At 38.1% G+C, this 20462-nt stretch overlaps 1 protein-coding gene across 3 annotated transcripts in view; it reads left to right on the top strand.

Annotated features, from left to right (window-relative positions):
* LOC128858660 (uncharacterized) overlaps nt 1-20462 on the top strand; it is a 160288-nt gene that overhangs the window by 56033 nt on the left and 83793 nt on the right. For 2 of the 3 annotated variants that reach the window (XM_054095106.1, XM_054095107.1), the window contains exon 2: nt 14012-14133. In XM_054095106.1, the coding sequence (XP_053951081.1) occupies nt 14090-14133 (44 nt within the window). In that variant the 5' untranslated portion in view covers nt 14012-14089. Of the gene's footprint in view, nt 1-13727; nt 13916-14011; nt 14134-20462 lie in introns of those variants that run through there. The other variant, XM_054095108.1, reaches the window with a different exon arrangement.

Here is a 20462-nt window from a genome sequence, read left to right as displayed (position 1 = left end):
TCTCTAACAATAAGATTAATGGCGCACTTTGAGCGCCTTCAGCTCAGTTTTCGCATTTCTTTTGCGCACTTAAAGTTTTCAGTTTCAGTTGCAGCTTTCGTTTTTTCTATTTTTCGCTCATTTTATACATGCATATGTATGTATGATGCAATACATCTGTATTGGGTATCTTTGCGAACCACTTTACTATTTTTCCCATGCTTTTTCCGCAGCTTTGTGGGGTTGTTTGTAAATGCTAGTCACACCGTAAAATTATAATATAATGTATGGCTGGGTATGTGCAGTATATAGTTGCGAGGGTGGCTCAATAAGTTCTTTAAACAGAGATCGTATAGCGTTGCCAATCTCAAGTCTTAACATTTCGTCTGTCTCAAAAGTAAGCTATCGGATTTTCTGACTGATCTGTTAAATGGTTTTTTGTAACACTGTTGTTTTTCATGTAGCATTTTTTTTAGGCTCTGCCTAGTTCTCTGTAGTCACCGATCGCCATCGTCTAACTCAACTAACGGTAGACCCAGGAACCGCTCTGTTTCGACAGGATGGTGGCTAGAGGGAGATGGGTGTTAAGTGAGTGGGTTTGAGAGGGCATGTGAATAGGTGGACATACATTGAGTATGTCGGGATCGATTCTGGTTAAGGAGACCGTAATTGAGCCAGAGTTATGCGGTGCTCATGCAGCAGCTGAAACTCTTCTGCGACTACAATAGCTGGTGGTTGAATTCTGATAACGGAATTTGGGGTAGGGAGTTTAGGAAAGTGGTGAGAGTCTTCCGAAGAATGTTGTTTAATGTCTGTACCTATACTGTCCGATCTAGTAGTTGCGGTCGTATTTGGTCTGAATCTTCTTTGGTGCTGGATTTCGTGGGTGTAGTCGAAGAGATGCCTCCTGATTCACCTGGGCGGTGGCTCAGGCTGTAACAAATGTCTGCAGAGGTATTTTTTTTTTTGCAGGATTTAATTGTCTATTTCTTCTTCTTCGTCTTATACGATGATCTTATGTGGGGCGATCGAGTGCAAGTGTGCGTAATCGAAGGGCCTAATGGCTTATCATATGAATCAGTGATTTCGCATTTTTATAGATAAAAAAAGAATATAAATTCCACCTTTGCTCACAATTGACACGAAAATTCAAGCATTTTCAAAAATTTTAATAATTTCAAAGAAGTTTTTTTGCAGACATTTAAACGCAATTCAAACGAATTTTTAAGTCCTTTCGTAATCATGACCGAAAGATAGAATAAATGTAACACATCAGTTATCAAGGAACAGTCCACACAGTGGACTTCTCCTTCTCTCCTCCCGAAGTAGACCAAGTTGAGTCTGTTGGACAGGAAAACCAGGTCAATGCGAAAGTTATTCGATATGCGCACGGCGTCATCAAAGCTGTTGCATTTGAATTGTTTTTAATAAAAAAAAATACCGCATATGGCGAGGAAAGAAGTTCTAGAAAAATCGGTGCAATAAAAAGAGACCTCTTCTTCTGCTTCTTCCGCTTAATCGACATTTGGGGTTGAGTCTAATGAAGAGCCCCAATTGTCTGCTTCACTTACTAACCGACACCAGTTGGACACCCCCTAAGTGAAGCCAAGTCCTTCGCCACCTAATCTTTCCAACGCGAAGAAGACCTTCTTATTCCCTTGCTAGCACGAGCAGGTATTGCAACGAATACTTTCAGAGTTGGAGCTTTTGTATCCATTCGGACGACAAGTTGAGACCGGTTGAGTCTCCGGATCTTTATTTGTTGCGCTATGTCTATGCCGTTGTAAAACTCATACAGCTCTTTTTTTCCTCCAAAAATCTTCCTCAAAATCTCTTTCTCACACACTTCAAGGCCATCTCATGAGAAGTTGTTATGTAAAAGACTCTATTGAAAAATATTGTTGTTTTGTTTTTGAAAACAGTGTTCCCTTCAAATTTCAGAACCTTCGTTCCCTCGACAGTCAGTTCTACGTAACCGGGACGACCCAGCAGCATTCCCCGAGGATAGGTTGGTGCGAGACTACCATTCGGAGGTTCGAATTTCCGTGCATGAAACATCGAATGATAGAAACAGGTTTTTCTAATAGCGGTCGCCCCTCGACAGGCAGTGACAAACCTCCGAGTGTATTTCTTCCATGAAAAAGTTCCTCATAAAAAACCGTTTGCCGTTCGAAGTCGGCTTAAAACTGCAGGTCCTTCCATTTGCGAAACAACATCAAGGCGCACGCCACAAATAACAGGAGCAGCTCGGCCAAACATCCAAAAGCGGTGTAAGCTCTCGTACGTTTAAAAATAAAACAAAATCGCCAAATGCTGCTAATAACTTCTGCCCATCCTTTCTTGTGCTCTGTGTCAACGTTTCAAGTCCCAGTGACAGATGCCAACTACTGTCTTTTCAAGTGTACGGCGGCACTTTTACCATTTGTGTGGATAATCCAATTTTTGTTCATATATTATTTATCTGGTTTTATTTTTCAATGCACAATTTTGTTGCACGCGCAGTTTACTAAATTTGAAATACGGCGCAAAACGTCAGCGTCAAAACATAAATTCCACTTTAACTCGGTATCTCTCGCATCAGCAGTAATTTTACTCTATTTGCTGTTTTGTTGTTGTCATTTGTCCTTGTTTTCAGTTTTATTTCGCTCGCTTCAAAGCATCTACTGCCTTACGACGCGGCTCACTTGTTTGGCTACAATTTTTTGCTGAAACTAATTGTTCGCATTTTTTACATTATTTCTTGCTGCCAATGCCGCCACTCACTCCTGTGCAATGTTGCGCACAAGCAATTCCAGCGCAAGTTTATCAATAAATTTGCCCTTGTACAGCTCATACCTGCCGCCATGTTAAGAGACCCAGTATTTTGTTCTTAAATGCCTTGCCTTTTTTTTGAGCAACATAACCAAGTAAATGCGTCTTCGCCTGCCTGCGCGCCTGTAAATATGTTTCAAGCTACATATGCACATAGCTTTTTGTTGCTGCTTTTTCCTTCTTACTTTCGACTTTTCACCCAGATAGACATATTTTTTGTGCGAAAATCAGGGCGTGCGCTTATTTTCCCTGCGTTGCGTATTTATTCTTAGCATATTTTCGTGATACACAGCTCTAAAAACTGCCTTGTGCTGTGTGTCATCCCGATCGTCCGCCCGCCCTTCTTGCTTAACTTAATCCCAACCCGCATTCCAGTTAATTTAAGGAAATTGCTTAAGTTGCAGCGTTGTAACCACTGAATACTTCGTTACGCTCAACAACCGCACCTCCAATTCAGCTGCTGCTTCACCTTTGGCTTTTATAGTTTCGTTTTTTTAGAGCTGCCAATTGCTACCATTTGGTTCGTTGCTTTTGCGTTTCATTTCCGGTTTTCCACTCTTTTGCAATTTGTCTTGGCACTAATTCACTCACAACGTATACCAACCTGATAATCATTTACTAAACTGCCTGCTTCCTCCCAACCACATTCCGTCTTCCCACTTTTTTAGCTTGTTTTAGCAGTCTTAGTAATTTTCCTTTACTTTTTCGGTCTGTTCATGACATTACACTGTTCACCTTTCTCCTTCGAGCTATTCGCAATTTTCCAATTTCGTTTTAAAATTTCTGCAGCTCGATTGAGCTTAGCCCAACCCAATTCGAGGGCGTCTATTAGTTTTAATTTTTAAGTATAAATATGAATGGTCGAAATGACGTCAATTCTCAACGGTTTCCATGACATTTAAACCCAAATAAGTGGATAATATTCGAAGAGATGCCAGAAATACTAAGAGCTAATGTTATTTTTACTAAGTTGAATTTCTTTCGAAGACCAGAATATTCTCTGAAACCTGCCACTGCGAAGTGTTTCCCTCTGCGCTGACTTCTAAAACACAAAATTCCAGCAAACTTGTTGAGATTGAGCGCACATTGTATTTCTACTGCTAGTTTTCAGACTGGCTGGATTTTCAGCAAATACCCGCATTCCCAAAACTCATCCAGCTCTTGTAAAACTGTTAAGTGGAGTTACGCACGCAGAGTGTACAAACTTCTGCTTGAAAAAGTATCAGATTTTGACAGCGGAAAAGTTAAGTTAAGTATCATGAAGAAAATTCTGTAAGTTGTCACGCGGGAATAGTTAGATGAGATGAGATTCCATAGCGAACCTCCGACCTGTCAGCTACCGCATTTTCTTCCGTGGGAATACCCGCAGGCCCAAACTTTGATATTTGATATTGGTAATCTACGAAAAGGAAGCAGAGAAGAAAGTGTGTAAAAGTACAAGAACTCGCCATACTTGCCCAGGCCACAATTTTTGTGTGTTAGAAAAGCACTGTACAGAGCAGATCGCAATAGGATATTTGATTATTTTAGTTATCAAACGATGTGAGTGCACTCAGAGCTTGTCAGAGGTTCAAGGTCGGCCACATTAATCATTACAGAGATTACTCCAGTTGTAGTATCGCCAACTCCCTGCATATTCTTTTCTGCCTCTGAGTTTTTTGTTTTTTAATTCTTTGCTGGCACTGACACCAAACAGCTTTTCCTGATTGTAAACCTGCTAATCGAGGCTTTCTCATAAACTCAGTGGTAGTCAGAGAAGTGGCAAGCACAAAAGAGCAAAGTTTGAGAGAAAACAGCCGATTCAACGGTGAACAACTCCTGACATATGCCTTCCGCTTGATAGCGATTTTCTACTAAGCTCATTGAGCTAAGAAGTTGTGACCGTTGCAAAAGAGAATCGCCAAAAGTTTTCCCCTTCTTTTTCGCTTCTTCTAAATCTTTGAGAAAACGCTTGTAAAACCACTGGGAGGAGGTAGGTAGTACAGAAAACTGCTACCCAGCAATGATTTTCTGACGAATTTAATGCCAGAAGAAGCAGTAGGAGCTACACAAAAGTCTCAAACTCGTCTGAAGTGATAAAATTTGTTACAAAATTCCGTAAAGCTGTTTTCATAGTTTTTACAGAGTGGTCGAATGATAAGATATTCAAAAAGACTGGATTTCACTTCCAGATTGCCCTGATGATCCCATTGAAACTGACACAAGTTCAGAGGTTTCCTCTGCCTTGGGTAACTCCTTGGTGAATATTGATCTATTAAGTACGTGGGTGTGAGGGGGATATTAATAGTTTTTCCGATAGTCAAACTGCGATCAAGGCTCTGACGACGACATGGTGCAGATCCAAATTGATCAACTCATGTAAGGAGGAGTTCAAATCTCTTAGGTGTGCAAATAACATTTCTCTGATCCGATTTCCAGGACATAGGAACATAGAGGGAAACGAAATTGCTGACGAGCTTGCCAGAAAGTGGACTAAATTGGTCTCAGAGACCTTCTACCCGGTCATCGGCATGTCCCTGACTATTGTTAATGTGGAAATGAACAATTTATTTCTCAGGAAAGCGCAGAAAGGATGGAGCACCATTTCTTCATGTGCTATTTCGAAAACCCTTTGGCGCCATTGCAATAGACGGAGGACTCAGAAAAATTCTGGGGACTCCACGTCATTCAATTTACAAACTCGTAGCTTGATGAGCTGTATGATCTTTACGACGACATAGACACAGCGCAGCGAATCCAGTGGCTACGTTGGCTGGTCATGACTTCCGAATGGATACGAAATCTCCGGCTCTGAAAATATTCGATGCTGTACCAGCTTGTGGTAGCAGAGGAGGAGGAAGACCTCCTCTGTGTTGGAAAGATCAGATGGAGAAGGACTTGGCTTCACTGACGTCGGTTAGCACAAGAAAGAAACCACTGGCGCGCTTTGATAATCTCGGCCAAAATCGCGCAAGCGGTTAACTCGCAAATTACATCAACAGCTCTGGCCAGCTGTAGATATCTGCCTATTGGAGGTCTGATAATGGTATTAAAACGGCGCTTTAGTCCTACTTGTGGAGTGCCAGAGTGGAATTTGAATCATTTCATTTACCTACTTAAGTATGTTCTACTAAGACTACATATCTCCGGACGTGGAACTAAACTTCATTGACGAACTATGAATTTAAGGATTTCCGCTTTCTCAGGAAACTCCCTGGGTAATATTGAGCTATTCTGTTCTTCTAACACTACAAATCTCCGGATGTGGAACTAAACTTCAACTGCAAATCTTCGGAAGCAGGTGGAACCTTTATTAAGTTTAGCAGAGACTATTTTACATTCTAAAGGAGGGGATAATATTTTACATTCCTCGCTCTCAGTTTTGAGGACAGAAGTAGATGAGGAACTAACTCTGAAAACACAGTCTATATGGGAAACTTCGACCTCTCCCACAGAAATGTCGAAATAATGCTACGAACTTGCAACACGAAAACAACCAACCTGATTTTATCACTCCCAAGGTGGGAATGTAAAATATTGGTGAGAGTACTAACGGGACATTGTCTCATTCCATATAAGGCAGCTAAAATGGGGTTAGTCCGGAGCGATACGTGTAACTAACGCGAAGAAGAGTGAGGTACGCTAGAACACCTACTTTGCCACTGCCTAAGCAGACCTCGTTACAACTGCCTGGAATCGTTATACTTTTCATCTCTAACGGACTTTGCGGACGAAAGTTTAAGCTGTTTATTAAAACTCGCCAAGACATGTATCACGAAATATGTTTAACATGACGCGAACAACACTGGTAACACTACGGAACCTTGTGGTCTATGGGAGATCTAACAGATCGATCAGATCAGCCAGATATACATATGTACCTAACCTAAAGTAGAGAGCTAAGGTGGTGTTTATGAAGTTTCCTTCAAAAGACGCGTGTAGATGTTGTTTTAAAATAAAACATGCAAAAATTTAGATCCTTTAAGCTTTCACTACTTTGTACAATATAAATTTATTCTCAAAGTAGACGGCACCTCCAATGTGTAAAGAATGGATTTAAAGTGCCAGTGCCCTAAGTCTTACCACCTTTTCTCTTAAGAAATATCTTTGTTTCATAATATGAACTTTTTATAATATCTCTATTTTTATGATATTTTAAGTGTACCGTTGAAATGAATATGCAAACGTAATGCATTTTAGTTACATTACTTTACCGTTACACTCTCAAGTGTAAACCTTTCACGTATTCTCATGGCGCGCGCTTCTCATGCCTCTGTGAAATTCTATGCCGCACTAAATAAAGTCTGTTGCATACTTTTCAATAAATATAAACTTTTTTTTTGTTTTTTTTTCTTTTTCAAAAAGTGATTTTTCAAGGCACGAGTACTTATGAATAGAACATTGCACGCACACACGCACACAAATACCTGACCGATTTAATGCTTTGCTGCAACTTTAATGGATGGCTTAGAATGCTTGCGGCCTCTCCAGCCGCCCCCACACTTCGGCACTCGTATTTCATACCATAACAGTGGTCGCGTGGTAGTCAGTCCATCAGCCAGTGCAAGGAGATCGACTAGAAAATGGAAAATGCTATAGAAACTTGGTTGCTTTGCTGCGTGCGTGTAAGTGTGTGAGGGTATTTTTCTTTTTTCCCCCCTTTTTTGTTTTTGTTTTTCTGTGCATAATTCACAATATTTTACTGCAATTCTAAAGAGGTTTTTATTTCCACACAATTGAATGCGAATGTGTGTTGTTGTTGTTGCAAAGCATGGCTACGAATGAAAGGCAGGCAGCCAGCGCAGCGCATTGTGAAAGGCGAAGATTTGTGCCACAACGTAGAACAACACTGGCGTGGAGCGCAACCGGCACACCCGCCAACGCACACACACTTATGCATGTGAGTATGTATATGGGCGCTTTTGCTCCATTGAGCTTACTACACACACATATACACACATACATACATACAAATGCAGTGTGCCAGTATTTCTTGTAAGCACAAAGGAAAAACGAAGAAAGCGGACCGGCTGCGCTTTCATGTTGCAAAAAACAAAAAACGACAACGAAAACAATCCGCACAAAAGATTTGGCTAGAGAAAAAATGTGAAGTAGAGATAAAAATGGCTTGTGTGCGCCACATTTGCGCTGCAAACAACTAAATCAAGATTTCCAGGTGCAGCACAAAGGCCAGGCGAAAAGCGTAGAAAAATAGTGAATAGCGGCGTGGCGCAGTGGAGGTAGCAATGCATGGCGGTGGCGTAGCGGTAGTAACGCGGCATAGAAAACAAATTTTGCTTACATAGTGCGGCTCGCATTGTATGTATATGAGTATGTAGGCGCATACGCGTCGTAAATTACACCCAAGTGCAGCAAGCGTAGCAGCCGGTGCGAGCAAATGCACTCATGCGCTTGCATCATGCAACCGTGGGGCCGCCACTATGCCACGCCACCGCTCAACCGCATGCAAGCCACATATTTTTGCGCATAGATAATTTACAGTGTACGTACGTGGCGGAGTGTGTGCGTGTGTGTGGCTGGCGTCTACAGCTTTGGTCGCTGCCGAAGGTGCAAGTGAAGGCAGAAGGAGGTAAATTACATGGAAAAGTAAATGGAAATAAAAAGAAAAAAAATCCAAAAATGCTGAAAATCAAAAAGAAACATCTTAAAAAAATATTTTTTGTATAGCAACGAAAACAAAACAAATTTGTATAGTGCAACAAAAAAAAAAAAAAAATCAGGAAAAATGCAATACACAGTGAAAATGTATGGGGGCGGCAAGCATAATATTGTTTTTCGTTGGAGGATAGGTAAGATGTGCGTGCTGTGCTGTGTTGTGCATTGGTTTTGTTGTTGCGTGTGCCGTATTTTACTTGGTTAGTTGTTTTGTGTTGCTTAGGCCACGCTTGGCAGCAGCAACGGCAGTTATTTATGCCAGCATGCATACATACGTACGTGCATATATACAGGGTGGGCCATATAGCGTTTGCTTTTGGAACCACCTATTTTTTTGAGAATGGTAACACAAAGGACATGTCAAATGTGTTCATAATTTACTTAAAGGTTTGACATTTACGAAATGGAACGCTATACGCTTAAACAAAATTGGGAAATATTGAAAACCTATTTCCAAAGTGGTGAGTCTTCTTCTTCTTCCCAGGTTACAGTAAATGGCGAGCGTTACCGTGACATGCTCAACGAGTTGTTTCCCAAAATTGAAGAGGATGACATGGACGACATTTGGTTTAAACAGGACGGTGCAACTTGTCACACTGCGAAAGCTACACTCGAACTTTTGGCTACCGTTTTTGAAAACCGAATAATCAGCTGAAATTCCGATATCAATTGGCCGCCTCGGAGCTGTGATTTAAGCCCGTTGGACTATTTTTGCTATGCTATGCGAACCATCCAGAGACGATTGATGCTTTAAAACACGAAATCGAAGTTGCCATTCATGAAATTGGAGCCCAAACAATCGAAAATGTTCTTAAAAATTGGTATTGATCGAATGACCTACTGTAAAGCCAGTTATGGCAGTCCTTTGAACGATATTATTTTTCATTCATAAATGACAATGTTCAATCTTCAAAATAAAATAAAAAATTTGAAAAAATATTGATTAGTTTTTTTTTATAGCCGATTCAAAAAGCAAATTTTGCATGGCCCACCCTACACATACACACATTTGTATGCACATATGTAAGTAAGTTTCCGAATTTTTCGTGTGCTATATAAAAAAGTAAATTACGAAAAGCAGCGCAATTTTCTTTCATTCACCCGCACCTCCCTCCTCTTGCTTTACCTATGTTTATTTCCCGGCATTTTGGTTTGCGCTATACGTATGTGTATGAATTTGTGTGTATGTATGCATGTGTAGTGTTTCTGTTTGGCTTACTTCATTTAGTTGTTGTTGTGCTGTGCGCAAAGTGAACGTCATTAAATTGTTGAAATTATACCATCGGCCTTGTCGTGTTGCAGCAGACAAGCCGCACGCAATCGCAAACACAAAAACGGCACACAATTACGCTATGTGCCACATTGCCACTTGCATAAATACTCCACATGTCATCAGGAAAAAAAAAAGTTTGCCAAATTATATGTACCACTTCCACCACCGCCCACATAGAGTAGAGGTGAAATGAGGTGAGCAAGGCAGTGTTTTCACTCATACTTATGGTCAATGGGAGGGTTTGTTCGCAATGTCGGCATTGAAGTAACCTTTTTGATTTATGGTATTTTATTTAAATTAAAAATTTGTAATATAAAAATGTTGGCCCATAATTATGGATTAGTTTTTGTAGTGGCAGGTTTTAACATTTAAACTTGTATTTCCATTTAAACACAATTTTATCTCTGTTATTATCAGCTCAAAAGACGTTTTGTCTTTCATTCTCATGACAGTCAGTTCTACGTACCGGAATGACTCGGGTTTTTCTCAACCAACGACAGCCGTCCCAGTAAATTAGCCTAGCTTTATCTAGTGCGCTGAACCTGGAGCAGCTCCATGTAGCAAAACTGCTCCCAATACTACTCCTTAAGCCTATCATAGAGCATAACCCTGCACCCGTAATTTATTTCTGCTGCGTTTGCCAAAGACAGCTTCACTCAAACTCCACGTCGGTTAGATTTAACCACTGCCGTGGGTGGTGCCACCTTAAGATCTACACAGGCCTTAAGACATATAGGGAGTGATCTACACGGTTAGTGGCCACATGTTGCTCCACCCATTAGAAGCACTTAGGCCCAACGGCCGCTACCGCACTTAATACCCTGGTGTAACCACAAACGGAATCTCTACGGCTCCTCGGAGCTGACTTGAGCAACATCAGAGGTGCGCTTATAAGGGTGGCTCTAGGTAACTTCAATATGCACCACCATTTCTGGCATTCAAGCCTGCCAAATGATTATAAGCAAACAATTTTGGCAGAACAAATAGGCAATTCAACATTCAGCACAGTAAATGACGACGCCCCCCACCACGCTGTTCAATATCATAATTTGACAACCTATGCTACCTCTCGTATTAGACTATTTACCAATTATCAGCTCCTCTAATCTCTTCTACAAAGCTAATTGGGTCGGCTTTGCGGAATTCACCGAAGACATCTTCACGCGTGGGCAAACGCGCATTCCACAAGACGATCATCGCTGTTGCGACTCGCGTCCTCCCAGCTTTCGGCGGTTGTACTTCGTCGGGCCTGAAATTATGTGCGAGCTATTTTAGTTGGAAATATATTTTGCATCCTCCGGTCGATACGTCCAAGCGTCGAGGCGGCTGCGCAAACTACCAAAGAACTTTGCACCGCTTGCTTTCTCCAGCGATGAACTGCAGGTGGCAAAGCAAAAACTTCCAAAGCCATTGGCCCCGACCGACTTTACGTGCTGATGCTGAAAAGCTTGAGCTCATTGGGAGTAAGATATCTCAATCGGTCCTTGACCACTCTCACACTTTCTGACAAGTGAAAAGCAGCGAGAGGGGTCCAAGTAATGAAACCTAAAAAATCCGCCAATTGTGAAGACACTTGAGGCACTCCTACTCCCACTCTGCACGAAATACCTGACTCTAGCTGCAGCGATTTATGGATTTGGTGTTTTTTAGTATTTTAGTATTGATTTGAATATGTGCGAGGATGGTTGTTATTCGTAGTCTGAGATCGCGTTACTATAGTCTTGCTACATCAAACCTGACTCTTACTATTAAAATTGTATAGTTTTTTTTTTAGCAAACATGTTTAGGATAAGTTAGGATGGAAAGCATGCTCACTCGGTGACTACAGAGGCTTGTTGCGGGGCCCAGGATGGATCGCCTAGATAGGTAGATTTAGGTATAGAAATCCTTACTGGGCATACTCAAAATTTGGCGAATCCAATCCAATCAATACTTCAAAAGATACTGGGCCTAAATGGTCGCTGTCTTCATAGAAGTTGATACCCAACAATCCGGGGAGCAGTCTTCGAAGTGCGGAGCATTCCAATAGTAAATGTTGCGTGGAGTCGACTTCACTTCCTTATCTCTACTTGGCCCCGAATATGGCGGTCAAATGCTAAATAGTCCGTTTATGGTCGACACAAAAAGGCGTTAAATTGAAAATGAAATGCAATCTCACTTCGCTCAAACTCTTCTATTTTGAAAATTAGCTGCGCGCCCCTTAAACATTTTTTAATTGATAAAAATTATTAAATTAATTAGTTAAATTTTTCCGCTCGAATTCAAACTATCTTCCACTATTTTTTAAAGTAGTGTAACGAGTTAAGTGTTCCAAGCAGTTGCCTTTGAAATCACTTTATGGTGTTATCATCACTTTAAGATATTTTACAAAACATTCGCTTTTATTTTTATAATTTATCTGCCTTATAAAATCAAACACAAAGTCATGCAATGTTGTCATAGGCCAATCACATAGATAGCCATTCTTTTCGAGGCGCCCATAAGTCGATACACGCTTTACTTACACCACTTACACGCCGCCATGCGGTACTAAATCATTTTTGAGGTCGAAAATGGCGCGAGTGCGCGCGAGTTTTAATTTTTTCTTTTTTTGTGTTTGTTTCTCCTTCATCTAACTTATTATTATTAAGCCCACATGGCGAATGCTCCACACACACACACACACGACGCGCACACCATTGCCGTTGCCATATTTCCATATGTACGTCATGTCATTAACGTATAGCCTCTAATCGCACGAAAGCGCGAAATATGGCAACAAAGCATTAACTGTGGCGCGCTAAAGTGTATAGCGAATGAATTAGTTTCTGTGTGCGTGTTGTTGGTTGATTTGCTTCTTTTAATTTTGCGTGAACCATTACTTTTTTTGTGTGACGAGGCGATTAGACTTGGTTAAGTACACACACTCGAAACGCCTACACACAGCCCAAAGCAAATACATTGGACATGCGTACCTGCAGGTATATTTTTATAAAACTAGGCATATATGCGTATACATATGCACCTATACATACATACATATATATATATATATATATATATACATATTATATTATATTATATATGTATATTATATATACGTACATATATGTGTATGTTAGGCACATGCGTAAAATGCGCTTTATCATTTTAATTTATCACCTCTTTTTTTTATTTTCCAAAACACGAAACGTGTAGTATTTACATGCTATCGCCGAATCTTTGTTGTTATTGTGCGCATTTGCACGCAACCGAGTACAAAATATAAAAACAATATTTATATTTATATGTTTATGTACACATGTGTGTCAGTATTCGTTTGCTCTTTTGGTTTTTTAGTTCATTATTGCAACTTTTTTCTTCATTTAATATTTTAATACCATTTTTTTTACTTGATTTTTTATTTTTGCTTTCTACACGCTTTGGTGTCATGGTGTTATTACTTTGTCTAATCTTCTCTATATACAGTGATAACGTTATTTCTGTATACATGTGTGAGCATGTGTTTCGAGTATCGGTGTGTGTGCGCTCTCAATTTATGACAATTTCATATCAGAGGTTATTGTGACTTTTCAGCTGAATCGCTGTGTTTATTGTGCAACTTGGCCTGATAAAATCGAATACACATCGTATTATCGTTGCTGGCATAAATACATTTATATGTGTATGTACATGCACACATCTAGCACATATGTACATACCTGCAGTGTGTTCAAATACTTACACTCTTGTATACATACATATACGGACATACAATTGCATGTGTGTGTGCTGCTGATTTTTCCCATTTGTGTTGCTCACCCACTTTTTTTATTATATTTTTTTTTTGTATTTAGAAAAAAAAACAACAAAATAGATTGTTCCATGTACATACATATCTACCTACCTCCCTTTCGTTGAGTCCGTGCCATCTCTTCGTCGCTTGTCATTTGTCATGCCATGTTATCAGTATTGATTTTGGCATTTGATGGTTGTCTGCCTGCTCACTAAGTTTTCCCGCCGCTCAGAGAACTCTCCCCACATACAGCCATTGTATTTGGCCTACTAACGTTATATGGAGTACACTAGCGCATAAGGGGGGAACTATTTTACTTTATATTACCGTTTGTAAATGATTGTGAGAAGTGATAATGCAATAAAAAAATTCGTAATGCTCAGCAAAGTTGAAATTAACAAAAACAAAAAACCAAAATAGGCAAAAAAATAGTAGTTAGTAGTGTATGTATGAACATTTTAATTGTAGCTCTTCATTATTTTATTATTTGCTGAAGATTAAATATTAAATATTTTTCTCTTTCTCCTCTTTACTTACAGGTAAGCCATTTTCTTCAGCTTTTTGCTGGACTGCACGGACATCTGTTAAAATTGTTTACTACATAACATACAACCTACATGTGCTCAGTGTGGAATATGAATTGGGTTGAAAGCGATTTATTGTAAGTGTTTAACTACATTTGTTCATATTTTTGAAACATTTAATAGGTAGAAATAAATTTGAAAATTATAATTTAGTAATTAGGCGCACATTCCATTTATTTACATTATGTACCTTACATAGGGTACCTCATCAAAAAAGTTACGGTTTTGCCCAACAGAATTGTAAAATTTATTATATTTTAAGGCAAAGGAAAAAATTATTATATTTTAGGATTCACACTGGACCGATTTGAAAATATCTCTAAAAAGCGAGTTTTTTATAAGAAATATTGGTTTTTGAACATATTTCTTCAAAAAAAAAAACAAAATCCCTCAGATGGCAGAAGAGTGCTCCTTTTCTTGAATGCTTCTTATTCCCCAACATTGCAATCCAAGTTTTAAACTTTATGCTGAATTTAGAAAAAATTCCACGTTGCTTTATTAGACATTTTTGGCAAAATGGAAGCTGCTAAAAATCGCGTGGATTTTTTACTTAATTTTTCTTGACGGAAAATTCCTTATGTATAGAAAATGCGTTTTTTGAATAGAATATTTCATATGATTTTTTAATGACAGTTTCTTCCCAAAACGGCGCTTCAGTGCTACTTGAGGAGTGCCAGGCTGGCACTTCAACCATTTCTTTTCTTCCCAGTAACCAACGTTTTATTTTTCTAAAATATTTTATAAGCTCAGAAGCATTTTTTTGCATATTTTTGAAAAATAACAAATTTTGAGTGGTGAGTTGTGAGAAGAGTTCATACATCTCGCGGAAAACATTAGCACATTTTGATCTGTTTGGATTGGTTTTTTTTCCTTTTTTTGCATTTCCCTTTTTCCCAAACCATTTAAATCCAAGTTTTAAACTTTATATCTAAATTTCACAAACTTTTCATCTAATTCCACGTTGTTTTATTAAAATTTTTAGAAAGATTGCTGGCAATATTGAAGTTGCTAAAAATCGCGTGGATTTTTTATAATTTTTTTCCTAGACGGAAAATTCGTTATATGAAGAAAATGCGTTTTTTGAATAGAATATTTCATGCAAGGCGAATCTATTGAAGGTGGTATCGATAAATCAGCTGATTTGTCTTTTTTTTTCTTTCGCTGTGCCCATGTTGCTGTCACCACAGAATGAAACAAGGCCAATTCATTCTAGTACAAAACATTGTTGTTGGTCTAGTGCCGCCATCTTTAATGAATACGTCTTGATTTCTTATGATTTTTTATAGACATTTTCTTCCCAGTAAACAAGTTTTATTTTTCTAAAATATTTTATTAGCAGTTTTTTGCGTTATCTGGAAAATAAAAAAAATTTTAGTTGTGTCTCTTTTGGAGAGGAGGTGCGTTATACTTATGTATATACATAGGTATATACAAACCTACATATGTAAGTACATCGACATAAACTTTCATATTGTACGCTATAAATGAAAAATAAGAAAGTTTATACTATGAACAACTTACTTTTACCGTAATTAGTACCAATATGCTAAGGTTTTAAATTTAGTCTATGCATATGTATGTATGTACGCATGAATTGTAAACACCAAATTAATTCATAGTTGAGTTCTTCTATAGCAATATTTTCACAACAAAGGCCCACTACAAAACATGTTTCTTGCGTCAAAGTATGTTTTCATGTTTCTAGTTTTTTATGTACACCTATTAATGGATTTTTAAGAAAAGCATAGCAATTTGTAGTTAGATACAAATGCACCCTTAACTTTTTTTGTGATCTTCCAATGTCAACACTTCATACGCGATTTTCGTTTTTATTATGGCGAAGTTCACGAACGAGAGCTTTATTTGGAAGTTATTAAAATTTCAATTTTGCTACCGATACTCTGAGCCGACGTTCGCTAACTTTAATTTTCGTTCGTAATAATCATCACACCATAGTGGGATGTAGAGCTTAATTGGATGATAAATTCCAGCCAATATACACATAGTTACTAAATTATACATACGGGAGCGTAAGTCCTATTTTTTGGTAAGAAATCAAACATGATATATAAATGTTAAACTTAAAAGCATTTTATTTCATATATTAATAAAAACAAAATAAACAAAAATGTAAATTTCACTTAAATATGCTTAAATATTGTAATTTTGTTAAATTACACTTATTCGCTATGTGACTAAAGTATACATACGGCTGTTTAATAATTAAAAAAATATATATTTTAGTATCTCGTATGGCTTCCTTTGGCATCTACTACAGCAGATAATCTAGCTGGCATGGACAGTGCCAATTTTCTTGTTGTTTCTGCCGATATTAAATTCCATTCTTGAATTAAAGCCTCTTTTAATGATGGAATGGACGTTATGTTTTGTTTTTTTAAGGCTCTTTTCAGATGATCACATAAATGTTCAATTGCATTTAAATCTGGTGATTGTAGTGGATGTTCCGGTTTATTTTTTACGTTATATAGCAGCCACTCTTTCATCAGATTCGAGGAATGCTTGGGATCGTTGTCGTGCATGAATATAGCATATTCTGCGAGATCTTTTAAAATTTCAATGTACATGGTCATATTCATCGTACCTTCTATAAACCTTAAATTTCCAACACCATTTGCTGCCATACATCCCCATACCATAAGAGATCCTCCACCATGTTTCACAGTTTCATTAACGTTTTGTGGTAAAAACTCCGTGTTTGGTTTTCTCCAAACTTTAGCGCGCCCGTCTCCTCCAAATACCATAAACTTGCATTCGTCCGTAAATATAACTCGTTCCCAAAATGTTGGATCGCTAACATGGACATTTTTATACTTTTCAGCATATTCCAACCATTTAACAACATTTACGGCTCTCAGTAGGGGCTTTTTTCGGGCAACTCTGCTTAAAAACCCATTCCTCTTAATGTAACGACGTACCGTTTGGCTACAAACCTCAATATCGTGATTCAACCTTATTTCATTGTTAATTGCAACCGCACTTTTTTTTGGATTATCCTTCACTGTTCGAATAATAGTCCACTCCAGTCTTTCAGTAAGCTTACGTGGGCGACCTGATCGATGTTTGTTCGCATAATTTCCATTATTTTCGAAATTTTTTATTATTGTCTATAAAGTAGGTTTTGTTAAATTTAAAATTTCACCAATTCCTTGTAAAGATTTTCCTTCGCGCCTTAGTTTTACAACCATTTTACGAATATCCTCGGAGATTTCTTTAGTTTTAGGCATTTTTTACGTTTTTTATCTTAAATAACAATTAAGTCTGGAAAAACTGATATCAGTCGTAACACTGATCTTCTATTAATGAGCAAAACGCATTTTCATAAAATTTCTAACGGTATTATTAGCGGCGTATAAGAAAAACTACTCGCGTATGTAAACTTATGTAACATTACTGGGATGCACTATTAGTGTTTTTAGTACATATTTTATCAACGCTGACAAAAAAATATACAGGGTGTTGTTAAAATAATAAGATTAATTTAATTTATTAGTGTAGGATACAAAAAATAAGAAAAACAATTTTAATCTAATTAAGAAAATAAGAAATATTTTATCGTATGTATACTTTAGTAATTATGTGTAGTTACTTTTGAATGTGCCTGTGCCATGCCTATGCAATGACCAAAATACTGGAAAAATATCGCAATTCAAAATGAGCAAATCGGTCAATTCAGTGTAGTTGAAAATCTAAAAATCTCTAAGCCCTCTTTGTGGCTCCTTGTGCGTAGTAATCTCGTTCCACATCCCATCATCACACAAGATCAAATTAATTTAACTTCAGTGGTCTTTGAAGCACCGATTCGATTGAGCTCTGTAAAACTAATTTTATTCTTCTATTTGAAGATGCATATGCACACAGTTTTTAACTTTCATTTTATGACAGCTTTGCACAGGCTGATATAAAGTAGAGATACACTGTTTTGCGCGATATAAAAGCTTTTCGGAAGAGTGTTTCAGGTCATTGACCGGAATGCCCTTCAGGATGTCGGTACAAGCCTTTTGGATGGCCTTTACGGGTGCAAAGTGTTTTTCTTTCATTGCCAAATGCAATTTTCCGAATAGCTAGAAGTCACAGGGAGCCGCCATATCAGGCGAATGCTGTGAGTGATTGATGGTTAAAATGCGATTTCTGGTTAAATAATCAGTCACAAGAGGGGATCGATGAGATGGTGCAATAAGCGCCAGCTTCCTCTATCGCGGTATTCGAATTCGACGAAACGCTTCATAACGCCAATATAGAAAATTGCATTGACGGTTTGGCCCGTTGGCATGAACTCCCTGTGGACAATTCCCTTAGAATCGTGAAAACAAATGAGCGTCGGCTTGATTTTTGACTTGTCAAAACGCGATTTTTTGGGTGGTGGCTCGTCACGGGTCTTCCATGCGGCACTTTGACGCTTAGTTTCAGGTTCATGTTGGAAACTCCACGTTTCATCACCAGTCGCCTCTTTAATGGTTCTCAGTAAACTTGTGCCGAATGAAAAGTGCACAAATCTTTCGTAAACCCAAATGATCACTTAAAATGCGATAAATCGATGTTTTAGAGATATACAACTCCGATTCCATGAGTTTCAACGATGATTTGGGATTATTTTTGATAAATTTACGAACAATTTCGATGGAGTTCTCGGTGATTACTGATTTTGAGCAACCCATATGTTCATTGTCATTTATGTCCTCACGACCATCTCTGAAACGTGAATACCACTCATGAACTCTAGCACGAGATAGACCAATAGACGCCATAAGCTTTTTTCATCAATTCAAATGTTTCGGTAAACTTGTTACCGATTTTAAAACAAAATTTGATATTAGCTCTTTCTTCGAAACTTATTTTTGTACCGATGACACAAACATACTGACACTTTAGACGCAATAACTTCGCTTCCACTGAACCAAATGTCACCAAGCTTTCACTGGAAGTCAGCTAAAGATGTAACTTCCAGCGCACCAACGCCAGTCTTATTTATTTTGGACTTCACCTTGTATTTATTCTAAAAATATGAATATAAATCGGTTCGAAATGTCTCATCGCCCTCCAGACAAAGTATAAACAATCTAAAACCCGGTTTATGCCACGAAAAACAAAAAAAAAACGAAATCGATCAAAATATACTTGAATTATTCAAATTTGCAAATTTTTTTATAAAGTTTATTTCTTAAGTTTGCATTTTGCATTATATAAAAGAAATTTAAAACACAATTTTCCAAGTAGGACTTGAAAATTGCGGAAATTTGATAAATTTTTATTTCTTTCGTTCGATTTTTTAAGTTATTTCATATCCAGTTAGCATGAATAAAGTTTACATATGTGTTGATTTTCAATGCTGAAACAGTGCTGGCTCTGTTTATTTTGCATTTAGTGCACTTGGATGTCTCTTCATTGTACCAAAATATGTACATATGTTTGTATATATGCATCAATCTCATTTCTCTAGGAGAACTTAAGTTAGAGCTAAGTGAGGCAGAAAGCGGGAAAACAAGCACGGAAATTCCTAGCTTAAATTTCAAGAAACATTCTACTGGCAAAAGATTAAACATGCCGTCCTATATACATGCATACATATGTATATACAAACATATTACTCGCACATAAATATATTTCGCACTCGCAGCGAAAGGTTTACATTTTCTTTACTGTCTTGTGCGCTTTAAAGTGAATGCAAACAATTCTTGTTTGACTTATTTGCTTTATTTTTAACATTATAATTTTTTTTTATTATTATTATACTTTTGTTGCGCTATTTAATTCAGTTGGGGTATGTGTGCTTTTTGTATTTGCGTTCATTTTTTGTCGTTGTCGTTTTATTTTTATTTATTTTTTTCTCGTACTACGGGTAAATGCGCCAAACAGAAACGTGATGAAATTTGGCAACATCGCATCGCACTGTACTGTGCTGTGCTGTATAGCGCTGTTGCCCACAGTTATTTGGTATTTTCTTCGCGTTACTGAGTGAATGTGTGCACCCATTGCTAATATTGTTGTTATTGTTTTCGAGTAGCTGCCGAGCAACATAAGCAACAACAATAACATCCAGCCATACATAACACTGGAATAACGAGTATTAATGTTACTGCTTGTCGTTGCTGTAGTACATAGAATTATAATGAACAAGCAAAAATGTATAGAAAAAAAAAACAAACCACCGACACGACGGTGGTCAGACGAGTTGTTCGAGCGACGAAACGTCAAACCAACCGACGAGCGAGCGAGCGAGCGAACAAACAAACAAACGAACGACCTCTGCGCGGCAGGCACACATGCTTACATCCCCACATTTTGAATGTGTATTGAATTTCAATAGCCCCTGGCAGAGTGAAGAGAGGGTCCGTCCGAGTAAAGTTGCTGGCTAACGTCAGAGCCAGGCAGCAAAAAATGCTGTAAT

Source organism: Anastrepha ludens, chromosome 3, assembly GCF_028408465.1.
Source record: "Anastrepha ludens isolate Willacy chromosome 3, idAnaLude1.1, whole genome shotgun sequence".
NCBI lineage: Eukaryota > Metazoa > Arthropoda > Insecta > Diptera > Tephritidae > Anastrepha > Anastrepha ludens.
Note: the sequence above shows the minus strand (reverse complement) of the source record. Positions and strands in the feature narration are given on the sequence as shown.